Raw genomic sequence first — 12579 nt, 5'->3', positions numbered from 1 at the left:
GATGTTTCTCTAATGAACCATATCATTTCTCACTCACATGGAAATGGTGTAGCACCAGGGTGCCTGGGTCAAGAACCCTACGCCTTGTCGAACATGTAGGTTGTCTCGAATGTTGTCATGAGTAAATAACATAAAATATATATATTTATTTCAAATTATTATATTATTAATTTTTAGCAAAAGGAGAGTGAGATAACTGTTAATTCTAGAAGAAATAAAATGTTCGCCGAGTTTCGAGACCATAATGCCATCTGCAAAAGCTGAGAAAGGGGAAACGAGCTGGCTTTAACCTGAATCTAGAGATGTATATAATATGTACATTCAACACAGGTACTGTGAGTCAACTGGTGCACTTAAATTATAACATAAGTCACAAATGCACAGTACAAGGTAAAGCATGTCAACAAATAATATGTGTACTAAGTATGGCCATTACAATTATTTGGATCATTCCAATCATAATCGTAAACCCTTATAATGGGGTTGCTCATACTTTGAGAGGTTAGCATAAAAATATTTCACTTGTTCAATTGCCTAATTCATCATGAAGTTTTTGATTTCGAACGTACCAGGGCAAGTTGGAGATCTCTCTTAGGGCACAATTTTGTGCCTGCTGTAACTTTTTCCTATATGATTTACACAAATATGCATAGTATGAGACGCAATACAATTTTATAAATAAGCAACTTGTTATCTATTGAAAGTATACCGTTTCGAGAAATTAAGGGGTTATGTGTAGGTGCCACGAGAGAGTTTTACTGAAGATCACCTGAGTAATAAAAAGGGATTTTAAAAAGAAATGCCACTGACAGTCCGGCATTACAAAGGATATTTTTATTCTTACTTTTGTTAAATTATGTGCTGATGGTAGTATACAGATTCCAGTTCAAATAATTTTAAAATGTTTTTGGATGCTGTTAAGGAATTTTGTACAAAACACTCCAAAGACACAATTTCGAAATAAGGCAAGTCGACATTTCTTTTCCGTACTGCACAGATTACATAATCTGTATATTCGTGTTTTATTTTGATTTAAAATGCAGTTTATTTAGATTATACTTTTTTGTTTTAACTATGTTTTGGATGACATTTTACTTGAAAGGGCACTGCACAGAAACAGGAATAGCACCAAAAAAAAAAAAAAAAAAACACAACTTTCATCAAGTTGGGCCCCGAAATATGTTTTTTCCATCAACACAAAAACAAAACAACTTACAGTGAAAAATATGCTTAATAAAGTGAACAAATAAATATGAAGCTTTGTTTTTGTAAATTTTTATACCATTTAGATAATAAATGCTTTATTATTTGATAAGTCATTATTTCACACTTTTAATTTTATCATTCCCAACTGCCCTCTTACTAGATTTAGGAAGATGTTCTAATATTCGGAAAAATTCCAAATGCGGAATCGCAACATCACACTTTGTACTGCATTTACAGCAAATAGTGAAGACAATTTTCACAATACTTTTGAAAAATGCCATATGAAATAATTCAAATAAATCTTGTCTATGTGCCTTACTTAGTAAAAAAAAAAAAAAAAATCCATTTCTTGACTCTAGTGTAGAATTGGCTGCCCTTTCAATTGGCAAGAAATTTTGATTGATTTTGGTGATAAAACCCCTATTCTGGTCACCATGATAGTTTTAACTTTTAGCTTACTGACTTTATTTAAGTGAAAATAGATTGATGCGCACATGGACAAAGTTAAGGAAGTGCACAATGCCTAGCTTGTGCGATTCTCTGATTTTTTTAAAGTGAAAATAGATTGATATGTACATAGACATACAGTTTGTGCAATTCTTTGACTTCTTATTTTGGTTTCATGTAGCAGGCATCTTGAAATTGTGCTTTTCTGGTGCTGATATTGGCATCATAAAGAAAGCACCAAAATAACAAGGTGTACAAAATTGTAAACTGTTACCCCATTTTTCTTGTATTGTCATTGTTTTCCTTGACTGCTATGCACAATTTGCACATTATATCACAATTCTCATTGACTTCCTACACATAATTTATTCTTCACTAATTTATTATTATTTTGCATGATTTCAACATTATCTTTTTCCATAGTGAAGCTGCGATAAAGTGGTCCACAATCTAAAAATCTAACAGATCACTCATTTGAATACTTGTACATGAAATTATGTGCAAGACTCACTGTAGGAAATTTTAAATACGATTGTTTTCCGACAATGTACTATTCTTAACGGTTTTGTTTTCGAAAAAATGGCCAGAGAAATTTAATAAAAGGCAAATGAAGTATTGTTGTATGTATACAAGTATTTGTAACTGTTTTACAAATACAGAATTAATTCAAAACAATTTCCATAATTAGCATTTATTTTTATGTTAATTTTTAATTACATATTGTTTTGCTTTTCTTCTTAACATAAATTTACATGTTCAGTACAATGTCCAAAATCTGGACTCATTGGGACTTCAGCAATTCCAGATATTAGATCATCAATTTAAATCTGGTGAGATGGCACGCAGAAATTATACAATTAAAAATATAAAATCGTGATTTATGAAATAATGAAGTACTTATGATGTAAAGGGTATCAAAATTTACAAAAAAGCTTAATATTTATTTGTTTACCTTATTAGACATTTCTTTTAATGTAAGTTGCTTCTTTTTTGTGCTAATACATTCTCTTTAATTCCATAGACAGACAGACATATCTCCTGTTCAGTTACACTGTTGAAGTCCTGTAGCTGCTATTTCAAAAATTCCGACTAACTTGTCAATTGAAATTTTCTCGTTTTCAGTAACTTCTCTGCTGCTTTCTTCACTTCCGGTAGCGGTATTTTCTGGATTTAGAACCATACTACAGATTTTGCCATTCATTAATTGATTCATGATTGAGAAGCATTGTCATTACAAAGAAAAACTTCTTTCTTATCATCTTCATTTATTACCGCTTTTCCACATTTATTTAGAAAATACGCTAATTGGAAAATTTCACCTTGTTTGGAATATCCGAAAACTTTTAAAATTAGAGGCTATCATCATCAAATTTATCTATCCTTCACTATGCATAATTTGATATGCATCATGAGCTTGGCAACTAACGGCAAGTTATTCCGTTAAATTTTTCTATCGCACACTGAGACAATTAAGCCTGAATTGTATTAGTTATTTATTATACTTATGTCTATTTTTTGCATATGCTTAAGACTTATCAAAGTTCTGAAAAAATAAACTGCTACATAAACAGGTCATACTCCAATATATACATATACCTTATTGAGGGTTCGCGCTAGCTATCTTACCGCGTGATGCAGTCTCTGTGGGTCCTAAATTTTGCAACTCGATGCCGCTGGTTTTGGATTTACGTGAACAACAAATCCATTATTCTTAATTTAAATAGTCCTAAATGTAATCTTTGTGTCTATGAGTATTATCAACAAAATCTATCTTTAGCATATAGAAAGAATTTTTGGTAAATTTTTCACCGTCAACATTTTTTAGCTCATTTAATTTAATATGTAATAATCGCCACACATAATGTCAACATAAAAGGTTATCACACTCATTTATTATTCAATTGTGTGTGTGTGATTATGGCAAAACCTCGAGGGCTATCTGCCTAATGGGGGAAGTGCCTTTGTAGAGGACTTTCTAAGGGAAACTGCTCATTTATTATTCAATTAATAACACAAAAAAATTCTTATGCATCGCTACATGAGTCATTATTCAAGTTGTCATGTTTGGTTGGCATCAGATCAACGATGTATCTATGTGGAATGTTTAGTTTCGAGATGTATACCAAGGGGATATACAGCAAAGGAGCCAAATTATTGCAGTAGCCGTAATTTGGCTCCGTTGCTGCGTATCATACAAATTTATGCTTAAATGATTGCTTCTTTAATATCAAGGTATTTTATTTAGTGTCAAAGTGAAAATAAGAATTGTGACTCTCCAGATGTTTTATTATGTGTGGAGGGGGAAATCAAATGCACATGCGTAAAGCCTACGAGTAAACGTTGTTGGTAATTTTGAGGTCCGGATTTCGGACTCTGAACTGTATTAAATATTATGTTTAAAAAGGCAAATTTCATTTACATACACTTAATATTCTTCCCCCCCTAGCTTTAGTGCATATGGGATTAATCCTAGTATCCGGTGCACACGGGATTTGGCTACTTTTGGCAACTTTATGATGAGCAATAAAAACAGGACATACACGATGAGTAGTAAACGGGTCATTCAAAGAATATATATAGTTATACTTAGTATATAGTGTATATATAGTATATACATAGACGTTGTTTGGGTATGTATATAGTGTATAGTTAGACGTTGTTTGGGTCATTTTTGGTGTTAGCGATAATTTTCAAAATCGCGCCCCAAGGCTGCACCGTATACTAGGATTTTACCTGCATATGCACTAAGTTGCATGTTTAATGAGCTAAATGAAACTTATACATATTTAACATCATTATTTTCCGCTATTGCTATGCTTAATATCATGTTCTTTTTTCTTTTCTGGCATAAATATAAATTCCATATGCTTTATGCCACACTGCTTTTGCCAAATAACATGTTTAAAAAGACACATTAATGCTCAATATCATGTACTTTCTGCTGACAGTACGCTTAATATTATGCTTAGAACCCTGCTTATTAGCCATTGGTGAACTTGACAAGAAAAAAAGCAATATCACAAATGAGATGTCTGCGGTAGTAAAAGCAAGGGAAATGTTTCAGCATTAACGACGTAAATGAGACTAATGCTATTTTAGTTAATATTTGGTTCCCCTTTTCTGTTACTGGGACAGGATTCAGAAATTTATGTATGCATACATTTCTGAATCTGATCACGATACTCAATGAATACCTAATATTTATATCTAAAGAGTTGCATCTTACTTTATGCATACAAAGTTGCACAGAATGCTGAATTAGTAGATGCATGCTGTGTAGGTATTTTTTTACATTCAATTCATGAGCATATCATGAAAAATGTCTTATGTCTGTGCAACAAAAACTTACATGCATAAATTTAAGAAGTTACTGACTAAATATTAAAATATCTATGCTTGAAGTGCTAAATATTAAAAAAAAAAAAAAAAAGGAAACTGAAGCATTTACAAAATTCCTCTCATACTTCCATTAAACACATATATTAATTAATATCAAGGGGGAAAAACATTTAAAATATAAAATTTGATATACTTATATTGAAAAAAATTTTAATTTAGTATCTTCATAATTTAAGTATTTTTGGCTAATCTTTGGAATATGGTAACAGGTAGTTTGGCGACATTTTAGTAAGGCGATAAAGGTTACTAGCTAAGACTTAAGCAGCGTACATGGATAAAGTCAAGAGTGCCATTTTGTGCATTTCTGGGATGTTTTTTAAGTGGAAATAGGTCGTGTACATGGATGATATTGCGTATGTGCAATTCTTAAAAACGCGGCAAGCAGTTTGCGATTCTGCACTTTCTCCCAATTTCGCACCTAATCTTCGTCATGATTAAGCATTTTTGTTCCATAAAAGTTCTAGTATAAGCGTAATTCGGCTAGCAGATTGTTGGAGAAAATGCTGAGTAAAAAAAAAAAAAACATGCCTTTACTTGGTGAAAACAAAATGGCGTCCAAAAAACAAAAACTAGCAGTTTGCTGTAGCAGTGTTGGTCGCCAAATTTTCGCCGAAAAATTGCCAAGTTACCATAATCCAAAGATTAGCCCAAGTTTTTTTCAACACTGCATAAAGAACATAGAAGTTTCTGACTCTAGTGTAGAATTCGGTGCCTTCTGATTAGCAACAAATTTTGTTCAGTTTTGGCCATGAAACACCATTTCTGTTTACCATGATAGTTTTAACTTTGTTTTAGCTTCCTGATTTTTGTAAATGAAAATAGATCAATGTATACATGGACAAAGCTAAGGCAGTGAATAATGCCTAGATTGTGCAATTCTCCAATATTCTTTTAAGTGAAAATAGAGCAATATGTACATGGACACCAGGTTTGTGAAATTTTTTGACTTCTTATTTTGGTTTTGTGTAGCAACTATCTTAAAATTGTGCCTTCCCAGCACCAATCTTAGCATTTAAAAGGAATTGCAAAAGAAAAAAAAAAAAAAAAAAAAAAAAAACAAGGGGCACCCAATTGTTAACTTCTACCCAGTTTTTGAATATATATGTACTATATTTGAGTTTCTTACTTGCATCGAAATACCACAATACTGATTCATTTTTTCAAATGTCTTCTTAGGTACTTTACACACATGGCACTGCTCTACTTGGTATGTCCAGGATTTGAAAGAATTTTATCTTACAAGACCTCATTTCTCTTTATCAGTATAATGTCATAACCATATACTCCTTTTAGAATGTTATAGACTCGAGACATTTCATTTTGCAGCTGCATAGTCATACTGAGAATATTTCCTGATAATAGATTTAATTAGATAAAAAATATGTAAAAAAATTGGAACTGTCTAGTTTGACTGCATTGTCGTTAGTATTTTAACACAATAAAGAAATCACCTAATATATTATTTCATTACAAGAAAAGAAAGGCATCTCTATCATTAATTCAATAGCTTTGATTGATAAACTCTGAAATGTCTTTAGCACAAAGAAGATACAAGTTACAATACACTTATGGGATGAAGCATTTCGCCCTGCTCCAGAATTGCATCTCAGAAGTATGTCAAATTGGTAACAATCATAATATCACCAGAGTGCATTTTGCTAGGTAACAGATGTAACACTGAATATGAGTGATTCGAAAATCTGTGAAAAGTGATATCCAGGATCAAAAATTCAAATTTCCAAAAAGGTGGAAGAAACACAAAACACATCATGGCAGATACTGAACAAAACAACAATCCCACCTTTTTCAATCAAGGTCGGAATAAGTAGTTTTTAAGGAGTCTTTAAGGTAGGATATATAAGCAAATATAGCTTCAAGTCAGCATTAGTTAAAAATGCAATTGAGATAAAACTTGCATAAACGTAGTTTTTTGCTTTTTTAAAAAAATAATTAGATTATGATTTATTTATATCAAATGACAATTCAAAAACCTGTCCACAGCATCAGCAGCACCCAGTGTACCTTTAAATCTAAAACTCTGCCACTAAATGGCTTTTATTACCAAGAATTTTCCCATCAATTAATACTGACAACTGTTGTGTTTCAAACTGACTTCATCATAAAAAAAAAAAAGATTTCTTCGCTGTGTACACAAATCTTTACTACATTGATAAATAAAATGTTCATACTAATTTAACATCTCCTCAAAAGACAGAAGGCTTTTCTTGTGATTAGATCAACGCATATTTTTTCGAATTATTCTGCTGTCCAAATGAATACTTCTACGCACGACAGATTTCCCTCTTCTGTCGATATGCATATCTTAATAATCCTTTATTAAAAATGAATTTATCCATACTTTATACACAAGTCTTCTCTCCTGAGTGAATACGTATATGAGTGTTTAAACTACTCTTCTGATTAAATGACTTCATACCTACTTCACACACATGAGGTTTCTCTCCTATGTGACTAAGCATATGCTTCTTTAAATCACCATTTTGTTTAAATGACTTCGTGCATACTTCACACACATTAGGTTTTTCGGTTGTATGAATATGTGCATGAGTGTTTAAATTACTCTTCTGACTAAAGGACTTTTTACATACTTCACACACATGAGGTTTCTCTCCCGTGTGACTAAGCATATGCCTGTTTATGTGACTCTTTTGTTTAAATGATTTCTTACATACCTCACACACATGAGGTTTCTCTCCTGTGTGACTAAGCATATGGCTGCTTAGATAAGACTTCTGACTAAAGGACTTTTTACATACTTCGCATACATGAGGTTTCTCTCCTGTGTGACTAAGCATATGCTTGTTTAAACCATTCTTTCCTTTAAATGACTTCTCACATACATTACACACATGAGGTTTCTCTCCTGTGTGACTAAGCATATGCTCGTTTAATTGATCCTTTCGTTTAAATGACTTCTTGCATACTTCACACATACGAGGTTTCTCTCCTGTGTGAATAAGCATATGGCTGCTTAAATATGACTTCTGACTAAAGGACTTCTTACATACTTCACAAACATAAGGTCTCTCTCCTGTGTGAATAAGCATATGGGTGTTTAAAGTAGACTTCTGACTAAATGACTTCATACATACTTGACACACATGAGGTGTCTCTCCTGTGTGAATAAGCATATGGGTGTTTAAAGTAGACTTCTGACTAAATGACTTCATACATACTTCACACACATGAGGTTTCTCTCTTGTGTGAATAAGCATATGGGTGTTTAAAGTAGACTTCCGACTAAATGACTTCATACATACTTCGCATACATGAGGTTTCTCTCCTGTGTGAATAAGCATATGCTTGTTTAAATCATCCTTTCGTTTAAATGACTTCTTACATACTTCACACACATGAGGTTTCTCTCCTGTGTGAATAAGCATATGGGTGTTTAAAGTAGACTTCCTACTAAATGACTTCATACATATTTCACACACATGAGGTTTCTCTCCTGTGTGACTAAGCATATGCTTCTTTAAATCACCATTTTGTTTAAATGACTTCGTACATACTTCACACACATTAGGTTTTTCGGTTGTGTGAATACGTGCATGAGTGTTTAAATTACTCTTCAGACTAAAGGACTTTTTACATACTTCACACACATGAGGTTTCTCTCCCATGTGACTAAGCATATGCCTGTTTATGTCACTCTTTTGTTTAAATGATTTCTTACATACCTCACACACATGAGGTTTCTTTCCTGTGTGAATAAGTATATGGCTGCTTAGATGAGACTTCTGACTAAAGGACTTTTTACATACTTCGCATACATGAGGTTTCTCTCCTGTGTGACTAAGCATATGCTTGTTTAAACCATTCTTTCGTTTAAATGACTTCTTGCATACTTCACACATACGAGGTTTCTCTCCTGTGTGAATAAGCATATGGCTGCTTAAATATGACTTCTGACTAAAGGACTTCTTACATACTTCACACACATAAGGTTTCTCTCCTGTGTGAATAAGCATATGGCTGCTTAAATATGACTTCTGACTAAAGGACTTCTTACATACTTCACACACATAAGGTTTCTCTCCTGTGTGAATAAGCATATGGGTGTTTAAAGTAGACTTCTGACTAAATGACTTCATACATACTTGACACACATGAGGTTTCTCTCCTGTGTGAATAAACATATGGGTGTTTAAAGTAGACTTCTTACTAAATGACTTCATACATACTTCACACACATGAGGTTTCTCTCCTGTGTGACTAAGCATATGCTTGTTTAAAGCATCCTTTCGTTTAAATGACTTCTTACATACTTCACACATACGAGGTTTCTCTCCTGTGTGAATAATCATATGGCTGTTTAGATGTGACTTCTATCATTAAAAAAACTATAACTGCGGTAATTATTCAAATAATAAAATCAGTTTCAACGAAAACAAACCCTATTACCACGTAAGACAACAATTACTATGCCCTAACGTCTTGAAACTGGAATATCTATTATTATTGCCAAGCACTAATTACTAAACTTTACTAGCAAAATCAAAGTGAGGCTTGCTCATGAGCCAGGAAAATTAAAATACAAAATAATAAACATTAAAATAAATAATGTATTATTAACATCCTCCTAACTTCTGATTACAAATTATAATCAAAAGTAGCGATTTTGCGTTTTGTTTATAATTATTTTTTACATTATTATTATATATGTTTGATTACAAACGTTGTATTTGATAATAAGTTTTAAAAATTTTGGTTTTGATAATAAATTATAATGGGACACCTGTCAAGATCGATGTGGAAAAACCAGACGGGGTACTCTTTTCACTCGATAGCAAACGGAAAAGCGAGTCTGACCGTGACCTTCGAGAAACAAGAATTGAGTCTAATACGGGCGGCTAAAACCTGCCGGGAACTGAAGAAATTTAACCAATAAGAGAGGACCGTTGCGCCAGGAACTTTTGGCATCATTTCTCTTTCGCCAAACGCAATTTTAGTGCAAAACTGGTATACCAGATTGTGCTTGTTAATGTTATGGTAACTTGTTCGTTCTTCTTTCGTAGTAGATAGATCATTTGTTTCGCTTATTATTTTGAGGAAGCTGATGTGATTTAATATTTAATTTACCGTAGAGGCGAGAAGTAATGTACAATATTTATTTGGATTAACCCGGTGGAAGGCGCGCGCTAAACAGAGCACATTTTGGTCGCGCGGGGTACCTGTATAACCCCACCGATAAATTTAAGCTTAATTCAATATACACATATAAACTTAAGTGCAAATAAATTGAAAAGGTATAAAATACAGTTTTTTAGTATATTCTAAAGCATGAATATTAATTTGAAAATATATTTACGTTAATTTCTACTACTAATGTTTATAGGAAAAAACTTACTCAATTACAAAATAAAAATCAGTTACATACCTTTATTGAATTTTAAACACATTTGTCACAAACATAATTAGAGTGATCCTTGCAAGTAAAATTTTGGCATTTCATACAAGAAATTGTTGTTTTTTTGTCCTTAGCTCGAGGACATATTGTACATCGTCCTTTACCAAGCTTCATTCTCTTTGGCAAGTTCTCTTCAGAAACGGCATTCCTTTCTGTTGAGAAATTCTGATTCATTTTCTCTCGTAATTCTCTGGGTAACATTTGCATATTTGATCTCCTCTTTATTTGTGGGTTTACGAGAGATAATGCCAATGTTTTCAAAAACATTCGTCTACTTTTATACTGCAAGGGAGGATTTTTAGTAGACATAAGTGACACTCGCGCGTTTATACCAGCCACGTTCAAAACACAGTAAAAAATCACCATAGGCCACCTGTTTGTTTTCCTAGCTGTTGAATAAAGCGTAGACATTTCATCAACAGTATCTACTCCTCCTTTCGTTCCATTGTAGAAATGGATTATTTCTGGCTTACTTTGTTCAGAGTTTTCATCTATCGTGTCATCATGATGCATTGTAGACAGAAGAACTACACATTTCGATTTCTTTGGAACATATGATACTAATGTCATGTCTTTTTGGAATCCAAACATGGAAGAATATACTTCTCTTTTCTTTGTTTCTAAAAATTCAGCAGGAATTACAGCTTTATTTTTCTTCAAAGTTCCCACTACAGTGAGTTTCTTTGATAGGAGCTCTTTTGCTAGCGGGTAACTTGTATACCAATTATCCATGGTTATATTCCTCCCAGATCCAAATAATGGAGCACAAAGTCGTTTTACGATCTCAGATGGCGAATAATCAACTTTGAAAGGACCATCCGATTGTTTCCCCGCATAAATTTCCATATTATATGTATAATATGTCCTGGCATCGACTACGGCAAATAATTTAATTCCATATTTTGCCGGCTTTTTCGGCATATACTGGCGAAAAGCACATCGGCCACGAAATTTCTCCAACTTTTCATCTATTGTAACATATTCACTAACTGAATATATTTCTTGACATTTTTTATTGAAATCGCTGAAGAAATCTCTCACAGCTGCCAGCTTATCCAACTGTCTTCGAGCTTCGCGATCGTTTACATTGTCTAATCTCAAGCACCTTAGAAGAAAAGTGAATCGTTTGTAAGACATTGTCTTTCGGAATAATTCAATTCCGGTGCCATCAGCGTCCCACAAGTCTTTTGCATTAGCATGAGAAGATTTATGCAATCCGCATAAATATAAAAGACCAAACAGTGCTCTCATCTCCACTTCATCTGTATGCCTAGCATCTCGACTCCGTTGAAAATTTTCGGATATTTTATCAATAAAAATATTGGTGCAGTCCACAATATTTTTTATAATATTGAAATCCATAAAAAGTTCCCAACTTTCAATTGGTTCCATAATACTTATTGCAACTGATTTCAGACCTGGTAAGTGGGTTATAATATTACAGGAACTGGTTCTTACCTTCTGATTCGGTTTACTTTTCTTCCAAACTGTTTTATTTTTTCCTATATAACTGTCACTTTTTTCATTAGATTCAAGCGTTTTATTTTCAGCTTCAAACTCACTGTCGCTGTCATGACTGCTATAAATTTCTTGATCTACTTCATTTTCACTAGCAGTATCCATTTCTTCATCGGAAGTTTCCACAGTATCCAATAACATTCTCAAGTGTTCCATTTCTTTTTCATAATCTGTCATTTTTCGTTTGAGAGCCATTTTCGAACGACTACAGTATAGCACACATGCACAATCTATGCAAGCAAGAAGCTAAAGTGAGAAATTTCAGAACAAATCTGGTCACGGGGGTTCCCAGGTTACCCCAGTTGCATGTAGCGTTCCAAGAAATGATTGCTCCTCCCCAACAAAAGAAAAACACCTGCTGCTGGCAGGTGCTATTGAAAGAAAACCGTTTAAAAGTTAGCTACTGAAGGGCTGATTCATAGCGGATAAATAGAAATTCCAGAATGAAAGGTTTTATGAGGCTGGGGTGACTCAGTCACCCCGCGCGAGTGCTACCGGGTTAATTTAAATTTCAATTTCTAAAACAAATACAACTGTAAATTCTACTCAACTTGCTATCCCGATACCGAATAACTTTT

General features: G+C 33.2%; 1 protein-coding gene and 1 long non-coding RNA gene across 2 annotated transcripts in view; both read right to left on the bottom strand.

Annotated features, from left to right (window-relative positions):
* The window catches only part of LOC146994051 (uncharacterized), a 33683-nt gene extending 23745 nt beyond the window's left edge, over positions 1–9938 (bottom strand). The window contains exon 1 of the long non-coding RNA XR_015043975.1: positions 9812–9938. This is a non-coding gene — a long non-coding RNA (uncharacterized LOC146994051). The remainder of the gene's footprint in view (positions 1–9811) is intronic.
* Positions 1502–9689, bottom strand: LOC146994052 (uncharacterized). The gene has a single exon (XM_085826754.1). It carries the CDS (start codon positions 9378–9380, stop codon positions 7413–7415), a length of 1968 nt encoding a protein of 655 aa, XP_085682880.1. The 5' UTR covers positions 9381–9689; the 3' UTR covers positions 1502–7412.
* Positions 9939–12579: the final 2641 nt, after the last annotated feature.

The sequence above is a fragment of the Stegodyphus dumicola genome, chromosome 11, assembly GCF_044657685.1.
Source record: "Stegodyphus dumicola isolate Sdum_Otavi_A_Nest chromosome 11, ASM4465768v1".
Classification (NCBI taxonomy): domain Eukaryota; kingdom Metazoa; phylum Arthropoda; class Arachnida; order Araneae; family Eresidae; genus Stegodyphus; species Stegodyphus dumicola.
The sequence above is the reverse complement of the archived record's forward strand: the minus strand, read 5'-3'. Positions and strand labels throughout refer to the sequence as shown.